At 35.8% G+C, this 22,624-nt stretch overlaps 1 protein-coding gene across 2 annotated transcripts in view; it reads right to left on the minus strand.

The window, feature by feature from the left end:
* Positions 1-22,624, minus strand: part of STT3B (STT3 oligosaccharyltransferase complex catalytic subunit B) — a 104,319-nt gene that overhangs the window by 17,189 nt on the left and 64,506 nt on the right. For both annotated transcript variants that reach the window (XM_005545559.5, XM_045385225.3), the window contains 5 exons: positions 20,423-20,522; positions 5,783-5,881; positions 3,963-4,109; positions 3,034-3,082; positions 1,275-1,429 (listed from right to left, as the gene is read on the minus strand). In XM_005545559.5, the coding sequence (XP_005545616.1) occupies positions 1,275-1,429; positions 3,034-3,082; positions 3,963-4,109; positions 5,783-5,881; positions 20,423-20,522 (550 nt within the window). The remainder of the gene's footprint in view (positions 1-1,274; positions 1,430-3,033; positions 3,083-3,962; positions 4,110-5,782; positions 5,882-20,422; positions 20,523-22,624) is intronic.

The raw sequence follows: 22,624 nt of genomic DNA on the forward strand, positions 1-22,624 counted from the left end.
TAAGGGAACTCAGAGACCGGGGCCGGCGTGGGTCCTCTGTAAGCTGAGCGCCGGTCCCCTGGGCCCCCGCTTTTCTTTCTCTATACTTTGTCTCTGTGTCTTATTTCTTTTCTCAAGTCTCTCGTTCCACCTTATGAGAAACACCCACAGGTGTGGAGGGGCAGGCCACCCCTTCACAGGGCCTTATCCAGGGTCCATTAACCTAGAGAATGAGTGTGCCATCCTTTAAACTGAACCCCTACAAGTGCTGTTCTTTCTTTCCTGATTCATATGTCACTCATGGTCCAGGCCCCATAAATGTACAAGTTTCTAGCATTACAAATTACTGACTGGTGTGATCCTGTGCACGTGATAAAGCTTTTCTCAGTTTCAGTTTTTATCTTATACCAAACAACCACGGCATATTTCATGTGTGATTAAATCACATAGAAGCCTTTGATATCTACTTATTTTGTCCACTTGTATTAGAAATATCAAATCCTAAATACTTGGCTTTTAAATATTTTGTATTTCAAGTCTTATTAGTTGGAAATATACAAATCTATCAATGAAGAGGATGTTTACTGAAAGGTGATCCTTATTCCGTTATAAAATGGACTTTGCTCTGAAATCTGGAAGATGAATGTCCCTAAAAGCTTCTTCCTAAATAAAATTTTACTCAGAAAATAAAGTCAAGGCTATTGTCAACAAAGTTAAAATTTTCAGTTCTCAAACACAAACTATAATAACATTAACCTCTCAGAAACCATAATATACTAGTCCTAAATTAAAACAATCAAAATACTTAATACAAATTCAATGAATTTTTTTTTTTTTTTTTTTTTTTTTTTGAGACAGAGTCTCGCTCTGATTCCCAGGGTGGAGTGCAGTGGCTTGATCTTGACTCACTGCAACCTCTGCCTCCCAGGTTCAAGTAATTCTCCTGCCTCAGTCTCCTGAGTAGCTGGGATTACAGGCATGTGCCACCATGTTTGGCTAATTTTTGTATTTTTAGTAGAGACAAGGTTTCACCATGTTGGCCAGGCTGCTCTCGAACTCCTGACCTCAGGTGATCCACTCGCCTCAGCCTCCCAAAGTGCTGGGATTACAGGCGTGTGCCACCATGCCCGGCCTCTCCATGAATTTTTCTTGGTTAAGCACCTATGCAAAATAAGGGAGAAAATGTATGTCGAATATACAGAGTCAAACAAAGAGAAACAATAATTTAAAGTAAATAATCTCAAAAAGAAAAACAACTATTCCATATCAAAGTATTCATTAAAAACCTCTCTTACCAAATACTCTTTCATCGTTGATATTTTTGATGCAGAACCAAAGGCCTGCTGGGAAGGTACATACAAGAATATGTAGATCAAAGAAGAAAGACACCCAAGTCGTAGGTTGATGCTCAGACACTGATGCAATAATTGGAATGTGTATTTTTGCATACCTGGTATTAAAAAAGTTAATATTGTTTACAATTACGTGATAAAACAGTTGTTCCTTTTAGATGAAGAAATCTTGTTTGGTTGTATAAATGGTACCTACTCCCTACCCCTTCTTATTTAAATATACCTTCCAAAGTAACCAGCTATACTGGATATAAACCTGTTTGGTCTATGTTGGTAAAACTAAAACTAATATGCAGTCTGTAAAATTGAGAGAATTATCTAGATCCAGACGTAAGAATGTTGGCTCTGAATTCCAATAGAAAAATCTCTGTTCAAATGGCAATTTGTTCTGCAGTTTAAGTCAGCATTTTTCATGTTTGCATCAGTGAGTCTCATTACCTTTTGGAATTATTACTACAGACTGAATATCCTTTATCTGAAATGCTTAGAACCAGCAGTGTTTCAGATTTTAGAATATTTGCATTATACTTATCGGTTCAGCATCTCTAATCTGAAATTCTGAAATGCTTCAATAAACATTTCCTTTCAGCATCATGTTGGTGCTCAAAAAGTTTACGATTTTAGAGCATTTCAGATTTGGAATACTCAACCTGCAGCAGAAATACTTTACCCAATAATTACACCTTACACAAAGACGATGCCTTGCTTGACACAAAGCTAGCATGGAAGGCAAGTGAAGGAAATGGAAAGAACTGAAAAAATTATTACTGAAACACTCTGAGATTCTAAAGTAGTCAATTAAAGTTTAGAAATTAAGAATAAATGTAACTGCACAAGTTAACCTAGCAATTTAACCTAATCAGAATAACAGTCTACAACTTGGGTTATCCTTCAAATTCGTTAGTGATTCATAGGCTGAACTCTTGAAGTATGTGTCTAATTGTTAGTTCCAGTCATTCATGCATAATTCGCTCATGTCCTTTAATTAGACCTGGACACAAGTCCTTCTGGTATCACATCAGAAAGCATGTCTGTTCAATAAATTTTTATTGAGCCACCTGGGGAGTAACAAGACAGAACAGCAGAAACAGAGGAGGGGCATAAATTATAATCAATAGATGTTTTCTAATCTCCAGGAAATCATTTTAGAGACAAAAAGTTTTACTGAACTAGTCTAATTCAAAACCAAACGTATTAACTCATTTTCTAACAGCACTCTAGAAAAACCCCATAACAGATATATATTCTCTGTTTCACAGATTTAAAAAACTTAAATCAGATGGTATTAGAAAAAAATTAAACTTTCTTCCTATCTATGGCAATTAAATTATAACATAGTATCCTTAACAATTCTTAAGAATAAAAAATTATTACTAAAGATGAAAATGTTACATGGTAGGTAAAAGAAAAATCAATCTTTAAATTGCACAAAGTTTACCTAAATATTCTTACAAACAAAACGGAAACAAGGAGTTGCCCATGCAGAACAGAAATACACAATGTACATTTCATACTAAAGGTGCATTCAAAACAAGTATCATAACAAGATAAAATACAAGGAATTTAACATTTACTAAACTAGCATCTTTGGTACTTAAGAAATGTTGCCCAAGAACTGAATGAAGCACTGACAAAAGAGATAAAAACCAAGGAAAAGGGGTATTTCAATAAATATGACACCAAACAACAGAACTGCACTTACCCAGTGTCCCACAATGAATAAAACCTGCCACTCCATGGTGCAATGTAACCTTGGAAGAAAAAACACAGAGGAAATTAACCTGCCTTTTTATTATTTTGTAAATCTCTTATTGCCTTTATGTTTATTGTTAATTACAGATAGACTTAAACTAATGTTCGAAGAATTTCAGTTTGCATTTATAGATGTATTTCGGACAGTTGGCAGTCAGAAAAAATAAGGTAGTGATCAAATAAAAACAATATCCATGGAGAATCCATTTCCAGAGAAACCCACTTGAGATAAAGTTGTACAAAGTTTTCCAATTCTCTTAAGCTTTTAGTTGACTAACAATGCTAAGGCATTAAACAAGACCAGATCATTTGAAAAAAAAAAAAAAAAAAGGAGTTGGGGGGGGCAGGGGGAAGGGAGTTTCTAAATGATCTAATTCGTATGCCATATCTCACCAGATAAATTCAAAGATGATTTTAAACACTCATGGCTTTTACATTAATTTGACAGAATAAATTTAGAAATAATTTAATTTGTTTCTAAGGACTGGTAAATCAAGGTTAGAGGGTAACTTAGAATCCAGAAGCAGACTGAAACTGATTCTGTTAGTAAACTGCTGAAAAGTAGGGGAGAAAGAAGGAGTGTGTGTGCATGCAAGAGAAAGTGAGCATATAGTAGGTAAATAACAGTTCTGATTTTTTCTTTTTTCTTTTTATAGTTTGGGACTATTCATCCAGCAAGAGAAGGATGCTTTAAAGTAGATTTATAAGAGCTTGACGCCACAAAATTAAGATACACTGTTCAAAAAAAAAAAAAAAAGAAAGAAAAAGAAAAAAAATCACTTTGTAGTCATACTATTACTCAGATTTTAGAATGTTTGGCTATTATTCTTGTATTGTTTGTACAGACAGTATTCACATCCTACAGGTGATAACACCTACCTGTATAAGTCAAATAGATGACACTAAGGAACACAGCACCTGCGGCTAGTGATACACCCAAAAAGAAAAGGGTCTGGAACTCTTGTTTTGTTAAGCGGTCTCTCAGATACTGCAAGAAAGCATAAGCTTGCAGCAACGCAAAGACACCTAATTAAAGAAAAGGGTCATATAATCAATAAAGCAGTTTTCCAAGGCTATTTAAAAACTTTCATTTGAAAGAGCTTCTTTGAATGTCCTGTACCATTCATATCAAAGACTAGTTATTTCATTTAGCCAACATTTCCTTTGTCAAATGACAGCTGCCCAACTAATATATACAAAAAATTCTGTCACTTTTTTTTTGTTTTTAAATGATCAGACTCCTCACACATGTACCAGGCCGAAGGGAGAAAAATTCCCATTTGAGTAACAAGCCTATTTAACACATTAAGTTCCTCCCTTTTCCCTATATTTTAGGGGGGTTTTCTGGGGTGGAGGGAAGTAATTTTTTAAAATCGTTGAAAAACAATTCTCCAATTTGTTTTGCTGAGGGATACAAAGACTTAGGATCAGGATAATCTTGATATATAGTTACTATTTTTAACTGAATAATAAGATGTGACCTTAATTACTTAGACGAGATTCTAAATTCGCATCAGGGCCCACGCCAAATTATGGCATCTTGGCATTTGAGAAACCAGCAGAAGCTGGGAAGTCTTTCTCATCTTTTCTGTTTGTTCTCCCCTGAGGCAGGTCATAAAATAATTCTCTGACTTTCCTGTAAGTAGGTTATAAGATCCTCATTCCAGAGGGGTCCTTCTACTACCCAGAGGAAAAGATGAAGACACAAGAGATACCAAGAAGAATATGAACAAATAGGCTTTAAGTTCTTCCCAGTCTATTGCCATTAGATCATACTTCTCTTTGTCCAATCTTATTTCTACATGACTGTCCACTCTTCATCAAACCTAAGCATAAAAATAGTTTCCCTGCCTTTTAAAAATGTTCACTTCTGAAGACTCTTGTGTCATGTAAAATTCATGCTTTTCTCTTAATCTGTCTTTTGTTACAGATAACAATCTTTTCTCCCCTACATTAGTAAACACAAAGGTGAGTGCTAAGATATACAAAACTAAAGGAGTAATTGCAAAAATGGATTCTCAAAAAGTACAAAACATGATACAAAAATATTAAACATAAAACTTTGTAAGAATCTTCAACCACCTAGAACATTAATTTTAAAAAATAAATTTAATTTTAAGGGTTGTTTTTTAAAAGTCCATTTTACAACGGTTACGTTAAGTATTATCAAAGATTTAGAGTTTAGGAAATGTTGTAATGCATATGTGTAAAGACAGGTGACTGTGTAAACAAAGACATTCTATTCATTATTGTGTACACAACACTAAATACACATCTCTCCGTGTCTCAAATTACTACTTGGTAAAGAGATGACATCCATTCAGAAATCTAAGTATAACAGTAAGTTAGTGATTCTTAACTATTCTGGGAAGATGGGGATTAATTCAGACTCCACTGAGAATCTGATAATAAACTCTATAGAAACACCATGTCTGAAAGTTATATATTGCTATCTATATAATATCAGTGTACAGATATTACAAACAAAATAACTACCCGCAGACTTCCAATGGGTCATGAACCTTGCAATGAGAATCTCTGATAAAATTTTTATCTACAGATTTCCCATAATTGTGACTCAGATTACTTTGGTTGTCACTGCAACAACTAAAATGATCAAAAACTGTCATCTCTTGGAAGACCACCAATCACACGTCCACATGTTCTTTAGAAGAAGGAAAATACGTATTTTTTCATACCTGCAGCTGCCATGTGTTCACTTGTTCTGATTGGCTGGAATCCCACAAAAGGTATCTGCATGGATAATATTAAACCCACAATGTAGAAAGTGCTATATGCTATAAAGACAAAATAGGAAACAAGGATAATTTACTACTACCATTAATTACCTAAAACATAAAAGTATATGTAAATCCTGTTTTTTAGCAAAGTATTAACTGAACTTAAGAACAGAATCTTGAAATGACTTTTATTAGATGTACATTTGTTAACCATATATTACAGATTGTGAATATTCTATCCATTTTCAAAAAAATTAGTACTGTATTTTGCAGATCATTACAACAGTTTGTGAGACTTGTGTTGCACTCCTTTCCCAGAAATGGAATCAAGTTTGTTTTGATCTACCATTAGTAATCATTAATATGACTCAAGAAGCCAAGTAACATATACATAAAATTAAGTAAATACCAGTCCTACTGGCATTAATCCAAAATACACATGACTTAATACTCATCACCACTGCCAGCATGTGTGAATACCTGCTACTGTCTCAAAAGCTCTCAAGTATTTCCTACCTTTTTATTATCCCATAATACTCTTTGAATAGTACTATGAGTTAAATAAATTCATATGTCCACCAAGTTTTCTGTAAAGAACTAAGTACACAGAAGTCAAGCCATTTATATACACCAGCTACTGAATTTAGCATCTAATAAAGGAAACTCACTTCTTTTCACACTAAGTATATTATAGTATTCTCGTCAATCTAAATTAAGTTTGTCAATCTAAATGGACAAGGAAACTGGGGAGGGATTTACAATTTGTGTCAAATACTTGGTTTATATGCACAGACCACTGTTAGGCAACTGATTAGAGAGAAAGTATTTGAAGTCACTGAAACTAAAAATTCAGTAGAAATAAAGATAAAGCCCATCTGAGATAAGTCAATGTAAAAACTACTCCATTTATACAGATTACACATCATTTATACAGATTATACATAACTTAATTATACATCATTTAATGCATACCATTTAATAGTTTTTGGCAAATAAACTACTCTATCAAAAACAAAGATTGGGGGTATATTTAAGAATACACAATACACATATTTGTGTATCCTATATACTGTGTAGCACAGACTACTGCACACACTTTCCTCCTCACTCAACTTAGATGAGAAAGAATATTGATTTGCTTTTAAAAGAAACCCATCTAGAGAAGGTAAGTTATGGGCTACTGGTTCAAATATTAAGTTGCCTCACAATCTATATGATGAGATGACCATAGTGTTAGGAAGACAGTAAGAAGCTCATAAATTTAATAGGAAGGACCAAAGTAAGTAAAGTTTTCATTGACCTCAAGCTAATGGAGGACCAGCTGTCTAGAGAAGACAACAGAAGTAATCCATCAGATAATGTTCTTTCCAAACACATTAATGTTGGAATGGAATTACCCTCTGTGACATACCCAAATCCAAATGTAATCAAAGTTAAATAAGAATTTCCCCATCACATGACCTGAAATGTCTACAAATTACAAATCAGCCAGTTGAAGCCCTGATAAAGGAGAGTTACAGAGGCAGAAGAAAAAAAAAAAAGAACCATGCATACTAACGTATAAAGAAAATTAAAAACTGAGAACAAGATCACTATGTAATCCTGAACGACTACTTAACAGCAAAAGCTTCAGTTTCCTCACTATAGAATATGGGTTGGACAAGACTTGTAGATCCCTCCCAACAATTATAAACTAATATTCTATTGTCAACAGGCCTTTCAGATATCCAGAGCTGAGAAGTCACACTCTAGACAAACACAGAACACACAAAGGCACAACGAGAAATTGACTACGCCTGAGAAAACCTTATGTCATTTATGTTTTTATTATAGCTAAGTCCACTTATGTTGAAACACCACAACCACCTCTGAAACTGGATTTCTTTCTTCTAAGTACAAATAAACATTGAATGCTGTAACACTGTCACAGAATTTAGATTCAGTATAAGAAATGAAACAAACTGAATGAAAAAGCCCTCTTAAAAAACTGAGGTGAAAGTCACACTACATAACCATTTTAGAGAGAACAATTCAGGGGTATTGAGTACACTCACAAGGTTGTGCAACCACTACCCCTCTATAGTCCCAAAGAATTTTCATTGCCCCAAAACAAAACCCTACACTCATTAAGCTCTTACTACTACACATTCTCTCCTATTTCCGCCCATGCTAACCACAAATCTGCATCTGTCTGTATGGATAACTGGTTCAATCGCAAAGGTAATAGGTGTTGTTTTTGTCTTAAAGTAGAAAGTGAAGAAGTTTCCACCCTATTTATTTCCCTATAAGTCACATTCTCCAGAAATAATCACTAGCAGGTATATGGGTACACAAATATATATTCATACTCATATTCATTCATACTTTCTCTCTCTTCAAATGGAGCCACACTTTGCTTGACAATGTAAAAATTTTAGCAATCACGTTTGGTAACTAAAGATGAAGTTTCCTCTTAGACATTTGCTCAAATTCATTTCCAGGCATACTGGAAAAGAAGAGTAGACCTGACAATACTCTCAATTGGGCACTTTCATGCAACTTCTCAGAGACATTTACTGTCATTAGTAAAGCAGAAAACACTTTATACAGAAGCAAATGCACTGGGGGTTAAGTTAATAATAAGAGTGATGGAGAGTTCAAGAAAAAGAAAATATCACGAAATGAAAAAGCCCAGGTGGGACTTTAATTTGTATTATTTGGTAAACATACGTTAATGCTAAATAAACTAATAGAAACAGACAAGTTTTAGACAGTATTTTACCTTGAAACTTCCTCTATCCCAATTAGTCTCATTCATACCTACTTACCAGCACCAATGAAACAAATTTGATAAATGTGATATCTGCAACATTCCAAACATAAGCATTTACTTTTAAAAGAACTGGACCCAAGTCCCTATTTTTTACATTTTTTGGATCACTGATCCTGAGATGTTTACATATTGGAGAGACACGTTTTATGTGATAGTACTCTTCAGTACACGGATAGACTGTTTGAACATCCCTTATCTAAAATGCTTGGGACCAGACGTTTTTTGGACTTTTGGAATACTTGCATTATACTCAACAGTTGAGCATACCCAAACTGGTGATGCAAAACAGGAAACGCTCCAGTGAACATTTCCTTTGAGCATCAAATTGGCACTCAGAAAGTTTTGGATTTTCAAATTAGGCGTACTCAACCTGTACTTCCATTAAATAAAGTTGAAGATTGCTTGCCAGATAATATGTCAAATACCACAAATACCTTGCTTAATACTGACTGCTCTGCTTGAATTTGTAAAATTACACATATATTGCTATACCTCAATTTAAATATCATTTATAAATCTACATTTTAAGACACAGAAAATAAGAAATGAGATACATTTGAGTAAAAGAAATGGTGAAGTAACTCAATTCTTAAACACAATCTTGGCCAGGCGCGATGGCTCACACCTGTAATCCTAGCACTATGGGAGGCTGAGGCAGGTGGATCACTTGAGGTTGGGAGTTCGAGACCAGCCTGACCAACATGGAGAAACACTGTCTCTACTAAAAATACAAAAATTAGCTGGGCATGGTGGCATATGCCTGTAATCCCAGCTACTTGGGAGGCTGAGGTACGAGAATCGTTTGAACCGGGGAGGCGGAGGTTGCGGTGAGCCGAGGAGATCGCATTGCACTTCAGCCTGGGCAACAAAAGTGAAACTCTATCTCAAAATAAATAAATAAACACAATCTCCACTGCAAAATGAAAACATATGCTTTTTGCCAGACGTTGTACTATAGCATCTAATACATGTTCAGAAATTACCCCTTCAATTTATGCATTTAAACATTAACTTTAGTATGGTCAATATATTCTAAAAGCAGAAAATCTTAAGATCAATCCTATCCTCTAAGAGTCAGATAAATTGGTAAAAATCAGAGATGGTAAACAAATAACCATAATATTAGGAAGGAAGGTCATGTGACATTTGGTGGAGGGTAAGGCTCTATAAAACTTAAGATCTCTTCTCTTCTTGACATGGACAATGAAGAGGTAATTAATGTCTGGTACTGCTCTCTAGTGTTCTCAGAAGACCTCAACAAGACAAACCCACAGCCATCATTCTCTACCAATTCTCCTTCCAATGAACTCTTTAAGAACCCTGACTAAACTACTATATCCATCTATTACAACTTTCTATCCATCCATGTAAACCTACGTTTCTTACCCTTCAAGTTAGAATAAAGCATTCCATCAAACTGGTGAGCTCTAAGGAAATGCATGATACCAATAGTGTTGTAAATCATTTATTACACCATGAAAATGTTACCACACTGCCATCCTGTGGATGCACAGTTACTGGCATTCATTACTGCAGATCATAATTCCAACGTGTGAGAAAAATTCCATAAAAAATTACCATTAGAAAGATATGTACATACATATACACACACACACATATTATTATTCTCGTTTATTCTTAACCAAAGAAAATCTCTAATCTGGGACAGATGAGTAATAATCTTCTCAAAAGAACGTAAAGATGTCTACATTCTTGGAAGTATTTTATATCCAAGGGTGGGATGAGACTGATATAGAGAATATACCATAGCCCTTGACTTAATGTGCTCAAGTAAAAGAAAAGGTACTGAAAAATCTGACTCAAATTTAAATGAAATTTTAAGTATTGAAGAAGTTTGCTGTTCCCCAAAGCAATCTTTAAGTACCTTCTTTCTGACAAGGCATTACAGCTTAGGTTGACAATACTCTTTACACTTTTAAGTTATCATTATAGTTTTTATGTAAATAAAGTTAGAAAAGGTTATGCAAATACTATATTCCCATTAACTTTAACCCATGTTAAATCACATTAGCATTTCTGAATTGCTTTGCTCTCTCTCAACCAAAATAGTATCAGCCAAAAGAAACACAATGGGTAAATACTTTAAAATCCAACCAATTTTGCTTTATTATAAACAAATATGATTAAAGGCTTATGAAGGCTTTGAATACTAAAGATATTTTACTTCTTTGTAATCACTTTTGGTTAATGTGAACTCTGGTAGATATGCAGGGTAAAGAACAGTAAGAAACATGGATTAAAAAATAAAACAACAAAAAAACACAAAACACTGATTCTTCTTGACCAGCAGAGAGAAATATATGATTAACTTAACAGGCATACATAATGATAAAAATCATTTCCCTTTTCCAAGGACAACGCTCACTATAAACTATGTTGAGAATGAATCACTGAAACTTTTATTTTACAAACTCCAGACTTGTAAAAGCAGCAAGAAATTACTTGTTCAAAACACTTCAGTAGAGATACTTAATCACAACATTTTTAAAACAGCAAGCGTGGCTGGGTGCAGTGTTTCCCGCCTGTAATCCCAGCACTATGGGAGTTCAAGACCAGCCTGCCCAACACGGTGAAACCCCATCTCCACTAAAAATACAAAAATCAGCCAGGAGTGGTGGCATATGCCTGTAGTCCCAGCCACTCAGGAGGCTGAGGCAGGCGAACTGCTTGAACCCAGGAGGCAGAGGTTGCAGTTGAGCCAAGATTACACCACTGCACTCCAGCCTGAGTGACAGAGTGAGACTCTGTCTCAAAACAAACAAAAAAACCAAAAACCAAAAAACCAAAAACCAAAAAAAAAAACAAAAAAACTCAGCAAGTGTATCTTGTACTGATAATTAAAATGAAAAAAATAATATAACAGGAAAAAACAAATCTAAACAAAGTACATCTTGGTTTAAGTTCTACCACGTGGGAACAATTCATTTAATTCTGGCAATGGTTAATGAAATAATATTAAAATATAGTGAAATTACAAATGTACTCTCTGTGTGTGTGTGTGTGTGGGTGTGTTTGGAGACTATGAAAAACTCATGGAATATACAATTTTTATGTAACTTAAAAGGTGTTAGGTAATGATCCTCAGTAACTTCTAGAGCTAAGTAGTGACTATACCTAACAAATCAAGAAGCAGTAAAAACCAACTACTAGCAAATTTAATTCACTTTTAAAGAAGAAAGTGAAACACACACAAAATAAAAAAAGATTTAAACCACAGGATATCACAAATCCTGTCACCACAAGTCATGCTACCACTGAAAACGTTTCGGTTCTTCTCAACACACCCTTTTCTTTCTTTCTCTCTCTCTTTCTTTCTTTCTTTCCCCCTTTTCTTTTCTTGAGACAGAGTCTCTTTCTGTTGCCAGGCTGGAGTGCAGTGCTATGATCTCGGCTCACTGCAACCTCCGCCTCCTGGGTTCAAGCAACTCTCCTGTCTCAGCCTCCAGAGTAGCTAGGACTACAGGTGCGCGCCACCAAGCCCAGCTAATTTCTGTATTTTAAGTAGAGATGGGGTTTCACCAGGTTGGCCAGGATGGTCTCAATCTCTTGACCTCGTGATCCAATGTGCCTGGCCAACACATCCTTTTCTTAATGTCGACTACTACTATCATTTAACTGATATCACGAAGAATTCATAACTACTTCTATGCAGGAGTTAATTCTTCCGGACTATGAAACACACATGTCTCAATGGGAAGAACAGACCTTTAAAGGAAATCTCACTCAGGTCTATTCTTCTAGATAATAAGAGTACCAAGTGATTTATTACATCTTTTTGGCTTGTAGAACATGAAGACTGTTTCTATTCACTGAAAAAGCCTTTTTGATCAGGCCAATAATTATTGCTACAACATAGGTGAGATCCTTGCTCTAAATATCCTGAGTTTTAATACAAGGAGATACTGGAGGACTAATCCTTGTGAACTACACAATGAGTCATATCAGCAGCATAGGTGGCGCAAGCAATACCATCTTGCCTTTGTGTTTGAACTTTCAGTTGCCCCCAACCCCAATAACCTCTAAAATATCCACTGGCAAAGCTGCAAAAAAGATCCATAAATACCGTAAACCGATCTAAGGAAAATCCCATCTCTTCTCCCCAATAACTAGCTTCAATGCCTGTTACAAACACTCACCTTGAAAACTCACTTTATGTAACCAACACTGAAACTTCTAATTTTAAATGAAAATCTATGGAAAAAATGGCGGGGGGGAGGAGTGTACTTATTATAGTCCCCTGTTTGCCTGTCTGCTCTTGGCTCACTTACCTTGAAGGTACAATAAAAAGTAAAGGCAAAACAATTAATGCAAGTAATATATTCCATCTGTAGAAGAGTAATCTCTTGTCTTGATAAAACTTTATCTGCCACAAACATAAAACTGTACAGTGTCTTACTGTTTTCAATACCTTAGATCAAAACCATCAAAACTACTTGTTTAATTACATACTGAATATCACTGTAAATAATGGGGTGTAATCCCAAATATTTTGTGGCAATAAAACTTAGCTATATTAAATAAAATGCTGCTGGGCACAGTGATTCATGACTGTAATCCCAACAATTTGGAAGGTTGAGGTGGGAGGACCACTTGAGCCCCAGGAGTTCGAGATCACCCTGGGCAACTTGACAAGATCTCCTCTACCATTTCTACAAACAACAACAACCCCCCCCCCAAAAAAAACAACAAAAAACAAGAAATCAACATTTTATTTGCTATAAACCCTGTACATATTTGACTTTTTCAACTATACACACTTATTCAATTATATACATTTATATTAGTCTGTTCTCACACTGCTGATAAAGACATACCTGAAACTATGTAATTTATAAAGAAAAAGAGGTTTAATGCTCACAGTTCCATGTGGCTGAGGAGACCTCACAATCAAGGTGGCATGCAAGAGAGAAATAAAAACCAAGCGAAAGGAGTTTCCCCGTACAAAACCATCAGATCTTGTGAGAGTTATTATTCACCACCAGGAGAAGAGCATGGGGAAAACCATTCCCATGCATCATTTCCCACCGAGTCTCTCCACAACATGTGGGAATTATGAGAACTATAATTCAAGATGAGATGTGGGTGGGGACACAGCCAAACCATACATTCTGCCCTGGCACCTCCCAAATCTCATGTCCTCACATTTCAAAACCAATCATGCCTCCCCAATAGTCCCAAAAGTCTTAACTCATTTCAGTATTAACACAAAAGTAAAGAGTCCAAAGTCTTATCCAAGACAAGGTAAGTCCCTTCTGCCTACGAGCCTGTAAAATCAAAAGCAAGTTAGTTACTTCCTAGATACAATGGAGGTACACGCACTGGATAAATACACCCATCCCAAATGGGAGAAATGGGCCAAAATAAAGGCGTTGAAGATCCCATGCAAGTCCAAAATCCAGTGGGGCAGTCAAATCTTAAAGCTCCAAAATGATCTCCCTTGACCCCATGTCTCACACATCCAGGTCACGCTGATATAAGAGGTGGGTTTCTACGGTCTTGGGCAGCTCTGCCCCTGTGGCTTTACAGGGTACAGCCTTCCTCCTGGCTGCTTTCATGGCCTAGCATTGAGTGTCTGCAGCTTTTCCAGGCGCATGGTGCAAGCTGTCAGTGAATCTACCACTCTGGGGTCTGGAAGACGGTAGCTCTCTTCTCACAGCTCCACTTGGCAGTGCCCCAGTGGGGACTTTGTGCGGAGGCTTCAAGCCCACATTTCCCTTCCCCACTGCCCTAGCAAAGGTTCTCTTTGAGAGCCGCCCCACCCCTCCAGCAAACTTCTACCTGGACATCCAGGCACTTCCATACATTCTCTGAAATCTAGGTGGAGGTTCCCAAACCTCAATTCTTGACTTCTGGGCACCTCAACACCATGTGGAAGCTGCTGAGGTTTAGGGGTTGTAACCTCTGAAGCCATGGTCTGAGCTGTACCTTAACCCCTTTTAGCCACGGTTAGAGCAGCTGGGACACAGGGCACCAAGTCCCTAGGCAAAACACAGCAGGGAGGGCCCTGGCCCTGGCCCATGAAACCAGGTTTTCCTCTTACGCCTCTGGGCCTGTGATGGGAGGGGCTGCTGCAAAGGTCTCTGACATGCCCTGGAGACATTTCCCCCATTGTCTAGGCATTATCAGTTGGCTCTTTGTTACTTAATGCATATTTCTGCAGCCTGCTTCCATTTCTCCTCAGAGAATGGGTTTTGCTTTTCTATCGCAGTCAGCCTGCAAATTTTCCATTGGACGGCAAATTTTCCATCACATTGTCAGGCTGCAAATTTTCCAAACTTTTATGCTCTGTTTCCCTTTTAAAAACGGAATGCTTTTTAACAATACCCAAGTCACCTTTTGAATACTTTGGTGCTTAGAAATTTCTTCCACCAGATACCCTAAATCATCTACCTCGAGTTCAAAGTTCCAAAAATCTCTAGGGCAGGGGCAAAATGCCACCCATCTCTTTGCTAAGACATACCAAGACCCACCTTTACTCCATTTCCCAAAAAGTTCCTCATCTCCATCTGAGACCATCTCAGCCTAGATTTCATTGTCCACATCATTATGAGCATTGTGGTAAAAGACATTCAACAAGTCTCTAGGAAGCTCCAAACTTTCCCACATTTTCCTGTCTTCTCCTGAGCCCTCCAACTGTTCCAGTATCTGCCTGTTAATCAGTTCCAAAGGTGATTCCACATTTTCGAGTATCTTTTTGGCAGTGTTTCACTCTACCAGTACCAATTTACTGTATTAGTCTGTTCTCACACTGCTGATAAAGACCTGAAACTGGGTAATTCATAAAGAAAAACAGTTTTAATGGATTCACAGTTCCACGTGGCTGGGAGGCCTTACAATCTTGGTGGAAGGTGAAAGGCACACCTTACATGGCAGCAGGCAAGAGAGAAATGAAAACCAAGAGAAAAGGGTTTCCCCTTATAAAACCATCAGATCTTGTGAGACTTACATGGAACAGTATGAGAGAAACCACCCCCATGATTCAATTATCTCCCACTGGGTTCCTCCCACAACACTGGGAATTATGGGAGCTACAATTCAAGATGAAATTTGGGTGGGGACACAGGGTGGGGACATAGCCAAACCATATCAACATTTATTATCAAATTTTAAAATTATCAAAAAAACACCTCTTACAGGTTATATTTTAATTGCTATTTTGCACTTTATAACACACAAGTGTTATTTCTCCATTATGTTTCTCAAAACCAAAAATAGCTGAAAGTTTATTTTCACTTAAAAAAAAAAAAAAAAGAAGGAACACTCCTTTGATTCACACTGAGGTTTTACGCCCTCAGTCTTAATACAGTAATCATGTCTCCTACCCTCTTGAACTCTTTTGTCTATCTGGCTATTCCTCCATAACTTTAACACCAACAACAAAAGCAAACACTTAAATAGTACTTTTTTGTGTTCATCTATTATTAAGCACCTTTCATACATTAACCTATAACTCATTAATCCTTAACAATCTGTAAGGTAATAACTATTATTGTCTTTATTTGACCAATGAGGACATTAAGGCCTAAGGACATCAAATGACAGTAATTTGTCCAAAGTTACACAGTAGTAAGGGAGCAAGAATTGAATCCTACTAGATTGACTCTGGAGTATGTACTCTTACCTTCAATGTCATGGTACCTTTTATTTATGGTTACATTACCACAAATTTTAAGTCTGCTTCTAGACTATTCTGTCTTCTCAAGATCAAGACTTAGCTCCAAAACTTTTAAAAGAACATGGTTAAAGTCCAAACTGATTTTCACAAATTTTTCCCTATTTCCATTTTGATCATATGCTATTAAATTGATTACATTGTATAATATACACTCCTTACAGGAAGGTTTTTTAATTCATCTTTGTATCATAATGGCTAGCACAAAACACAGTATTTATTTTTTCAACACTTAATGAACATATGGTGAGTGAAATTTGCTTTAATTTCCTCAATAGTACGGTAGAATTAGACAAAATAAATTTCAGAGCTTCCAGCCCTTGTATCCTGGAATTTTCCCAGCAAATATCATCCAAAAAACACATTTTAGACATAATATGAAAAACAACTGTTACTCTCCTCACATCACTGCAGAAAAAATAGACAATACCATAAACAAGCTGTTCTAGTGACATTTCAAAAGCATTCATCAATATTAGAAATTGATTTCTTCTCTGTGCTTAAATTACTAACCTAATCTAGTTAATGCAGCCCTTGAGGTAAAATTCTTATGTCTATAAACCAAAAACCAAGTCTCATTTATTATAAACTTAACACATACTCATTGTATGTATTTGGAAAGGAGAAAATTTGGAAAGCAGCAAGAAGTATGAAAAAAAAAAATCGCTGGTAATCCTTACTGTCTGTTTTTTATTAACATTTTCCCATGTCATCAAAAACTCAAAAAGATTAAATTTAAAGGCTGCATAATATTCCATATGGCAACACTGCAATTAAAAAATCATTCCCCTATTGGTCATTTAAGTTAGTTCCATATTTTCACAATTACAATTTATACCACAGTAAATATCCCTATATTTGTCTTCATATCTTTAATAATTTCCTTATGACATGAACACAAAGTATGATAAGCTTTAATCAAATTAGAAAGCTTAAATCACTTCACATCCCATCAGTTTTACTGTGATTTCTTGCAAGAGCCATTCCTTCTACAAATGCAACATAAGGTTTGGGTGTTCCTCTTAAAACAGTAGAATCCTATGCATAACATAATTTTTAAACATTTACTTCCCAATATAGTGAAATTCACCAAGTCAAAAATATCTCTTAACAGAAAATTAAATTTTTCCTCCCAAAATTTCAAGTAGAGACGGCCTCCCATCTCAGCTTTTCTTACACCTCCCTTGCTCACTTCCCATGCCACTCTTCTACCACTATACATCCACATTACCTCCCATGTGCCTCCTTTTCCACATGTGAATAAACTTTGACAGTTTTCTGTGGTTGTGTTACAATTGATTTTAATGACACATGCAAAAAATCTACTCAAAGAGGACACAATTTTTTCATAATTATTTAAAATAATTCAAGTCATTTAATTCAATGCTTAGAATACAACTAAACTTTTAATTAATATAATTTTGAGTTTGACATTTATCAATCATTATTTTTTTACCTAAACATTTGTGCTCAAGCGGAGGGAGAACAAAAGACAAAGGATGTTACGTGCCAAAATCAAAGAACTTTATATACAAACACTTTACAGTGCTTCCATAGTTTTAAGACCATTAAATTAGGAGAAATTGAACTTAAATCCTGACACACTCTGGATGAAGGAAGAGCAACACTTGCTCTATCATACTACTTTCCATCCATTTACAAGTAAACCCTATGAAAGCAGACTAGAAATCATCAAAATACTCCCGGATAATTATAAGTAAAAGATTACAAGTTGGGTAGAGAGGAGAATTTGAACAGTATGAACATTAGCTTTATACACACATACATCCCTAACCCATTTTATTTATCTTTCTTCTCAAAATACTCTCAAGAGTCAACCAAAGTAGTATGAATTTCATATTTTTCCAGAATGACCAAAAAAAAAAAAAAAAAAAAAAACCCAGTTACCAAATACAAAGGCCTTTCTCAAATGCTAATCCTTTGAAATATTGGTGCTAAGGTTAAAGGGGAGTTGGACACTGCCTGAATTTTAAACTTTTATGTAGAATACACTTCCATCTGACCATTTTAACAATATACTTATTGGACTACTTCTGACATCTCCTTTGACTCTTCTTCCTGAATCATGGCATTTCATAAAGTGTATTTCTCTGTCTTCTCTCTCTTGTATTCCTCTGACCATTCAATTCCCAAGATTCCAGATTTTTAAAATTAAAGCAACAACAAAACACCCTCTTAGTTCCTTCACTGTAACCTTTTAACTTTAAAAAAAGCTTAATCTATTATTTATTATTCTCCTTTCTGGATCCCAACTACTGTTTATAGTGTTTTTGGGGTACAGAAATACATAGGTTTATTTATTTCAACAGTAAGGTTATTTGTTTATATGAGAGGCACACAGATTTGGTGGATTTTAGCATCATGGGCCATTCATTCAGTCATTCACGCAATCACAGACAGGTCTCCTCTGTCACCCAGGCTGGAGTACAGTGGCAAGATCATAGCACAACGCAGCCTTGAACTCCTGGACTCAAGTGGAACTCCAGCCTCAGCCTCCTGAGTAGCTGGGATAAGAGGTGTGAGCTACTATGGCTGGCTCATTATAGGCTTTAAAGCCAAAATCTGAGTTCAAGCTTCAGCCCCATTATTAGTTAGCTATATGATATTTAGCAAATTATTATGTCTCCTCTTATTTCCACATCTGTAAAATGAGAATAATAGTACCTACCCTCACAGTATCCAATGAAAAAAGTATGCTGAAATGGCTATAAATGTAATATACTATGCTTTTTTTGTTGTTGTTGAGATACAATTAATATACTATAAAATTTATCTTTTAATAACCTATCCAGTAATGGTTTTTGGTATATTCACAAGGTTGTGTGACCATCACTACTATCTAATTCTAAAATATTTCCTCATCCTCGAAAGAAATCCCATATCCATTAATAGCCACGCCTCTCCTCTCCTCTCCACTATTCTCCCCCTCCTAAATTCCCAGGCAACCACTAATCTACTTTGTTTCTATGGATCTGCCCATTCTGGACATTTCCCACAAACTCTACTTTCTGTTTCTACAGATTTGCCTACTCTGGACATTTCACACTAACAGAACCATACACTATGTGGCCTTTTATGTCTGGCTTTTTTACATAATGGCATAAAGTTTTCAAGGTTCATGTTGTAGCATGTATCAGTATTTTATTCCTTTCCATGGCTTAATAATACACCACTGTATGAAAATACCATATTTTATGGTTTCATACAGTTGACAGACATTTGGGTTGTCTTCATTTTTGGCCATTATGCACAATAAACTCTGCTATGAACATTCACATAGAAGCTTTTGTATGAATATATGTTTTTGGTTCTCTTGGGTAAATACCTAGGAGTGGAACTGCTTGGTCATATGACGAATCTATGGTTAACTTTTGAACCAAGCTACTATGCTTTTGAAAATGAACTTAAGATTTATCTTTGTGTTATTGTTTTCCAACATGATTATAACAGAATTGTATTATTTTACTAAGACACTGGTTTCAGTTCACAATTGCTCTCTAATTCCTTCAACCCATAAAAGTTCTAACCCTATCATGGAAAATGAGATCTAAGGCGAAAACATCATCTACCGCTAAGCATCACAGTGAAAATACTGTTTTAAAACCTGTAGAGAAAAATGAACATTTTTCTAGAGACAACAGAGACTCAATCTATTAGTACATTATCCAAAAAAGAGCTTTTGAAAGCTTATTAAACTGCTTACTTTGAGGATGTCAATCTCTTAGTGAGTTGAATTCAATACAAAAAATGTGAATGATTTTCAAGATAAAAATTCCCGTTCCCCAAAATTAAGGGGAGGAAAAAGTGCTGACAAATATCAAACCCAGACTAATTTCTACAAAACAAAACAAACAAACAAAAAATCCAAAAAACAACTTACCAAGGAAAAGTTGATGACAAAGCACTTACATAAAAATGTCTGACCTTCTTATCAATATAAACAGCAAAATGAACACAAAATTATTTTTACCTTTTCATGCATAATATTGACCAAATAGAAATATCTCTTCAATAAAAAGAATGTATACAAAGCATCTCTTAGCTGACAGATGTCAAAAATCAAATTACTTACCTATGTAGACTCTTTTGCTGTATCTCTGCATCAGTAACAACACAAATACATGCAGTGGAATAAGATTGATGATAAATACATAACCACCCCAAGCAGAGACCTATAGGAAAAGAAGTGCTAAGTTAAATTTATTATTTTTACTTTTTAAAAATATTTAGGAATCTAAACATACAATGAGCAAATATAAACATGAAGATTTTAGCAATTTTGAGAAATGCTTAAATAAGAACTTACTAACCTATGAAGAACGTATTCCTCATTTTTATTTATCATTAAAATAAAACGATCCCACAAATCCAATATGCTTTTCCAAATGCACTGGAGAAATGTTCAAATTAAATTAGATTTAATAGAAAAGCTGAGAGTATTATAATTTGTGAATTGTCAGTAAACAAGCTGTCATAGAGAAGGAGTTTTAGGATATAGATCATAAATTTTGAAAATAAAAAAGTTTTTACTTCACCCACTTTTTATTACAAATTTGTTGTAAGAAAGGTCACTGAGAGTAAAAGCAATGAAAGGACTCATTGACAACTAAAAATAATTCAGATGACATGAATATGCTTTGAGATTTCTCAAAAAAGTGCTAGCTGGGCATAAATTTTTTTCTTAAAAACGGATTTATACAAAGCAAGATCCCATTTTATTGTTTGGCTTATACAATATACACATTTAGCCAGAATAACTGAGGATGTTTTTGGTCTACATTAATGAATATTCTAAAGAGAATCTCCATTCTCAACCAATAAAATTAATTTTTTGGTACACTAAATAATAGGTAATAAGCTCTTGTTAATATCAAAGCTCTCAGATGTCCTCTAATAATCAGAGCTTGAAAGTTTCATTTGTATCAACAGTCACGTTAGCAGACTATATGCTAGCACATCTATTCCACTAATGCTGCTCTTACCTAAAATATTTCAGAACCCCTTGTGGAGAACTGCCATCAGTTTTCCACACATACATCAGTTTTCTGCCTTGGTCACAAGCTATTTTTCACAAAAAACAATGTTACTCTAATGGAGCGCCAGTCCTAACAGAAAGACTTCTGATTACTTTCAAAATTTAAGCCTAAATTTGAAAGAACAAGTTTGATATTGCTAAGTACAACTACCCAGAATGTGCCCCAGGCTCTAACCACTTAAAAGGAGCCACGGATAACTTGGGTGCACATATTCTATGGCATTTGTTTAAAAAGAAAAAAAAGATTAGCTCAAATTATCATTAATTTTCAGAACAAGACTACTATACAGGCTATGGTGTAGAAAAGAAGAGAAAGAATAATAAAGAGGTAATATTGAACCCCAACCTTAAGAAACCTGTTTAAAAAAATACGTAGGTGGGCCAGGCGCGGTGGCTCACAACTGTAATCCGAGCACTTTGGGAGGCCGAGGTGGGCGGATCACGAGGTCAGGAGATCAAGACCATGGTGAAACACCGTCTCTACTAAAAATACAAAAAATTAGCCAGGCGTGGTGGTGGGCGCCCATAGTCCCAGCTACTCGGGAGGTTGAGGCAGGAGAACGGCGTGAACCCGGGAGGCGGAGCTTGCAGTGAGCTGAGATCACACCACTGCCCTCCAGCCTGGGTGACAGAGCGAGACTCCGTCTCAAAAAAAAAAAAAAAAAAGTAGGTAGCCGGGCACATTGGCTCACGCCTGTAATCCCAGCACTTTGGGAGGCTGAGGCAGGCGGATCACCTGAGGTCAGGAGTTCGAGACCAGTCTGACCACATGCAGAAACCCCTCTCTACTAAAAATAGAAAGATGAGTTGAGCCTGGTGGCACACGCCTATAATCCCAGCTACTCGGGAGGCTGAGGCAGGAGAATCGCTTGAACCCAGGAGGCAGAGATTGCGGTGAGCCGAGATTGTGCCACTGCACTCCAGCCTGGGCAACAAGAGCCAAATTCCATCTCAAAAAAAAAAAAAAGGAGGTAAATTTACAGGTTAACCTAGAGGATATGACCATTATTTCAGTAATGACTCTAGGTATCTACTACATCAAGGTTGAAAACTAAGTATAATATCAATATGCTACCTTACCTACTCTCTTCACTTGAGAACAAAGAAAAGCTGAAACCAATCTGAAAGTAAATCTGATTTTCTGAAAAGTACTTGCTGATCTTATGCATGATCTTTAACTACAGTGATTTATTTCTTTTCGGACCCACATAAATTCATTTTAAGAGTTTTCCTTCATTT

Source organism: Macaca fascicularis, chromosome 2, assembly GCF_037993035.2.
Source record: "Macaca fascicularis isolate 582-1 chromosome 2, T2T-MFA8v1.1".
Lineage (NCBI taxonomy): Eukaryota > Metazoa > Chordata > Mammalia > Primates > Cercopithecidae > Macaca > Macaca fascicularis.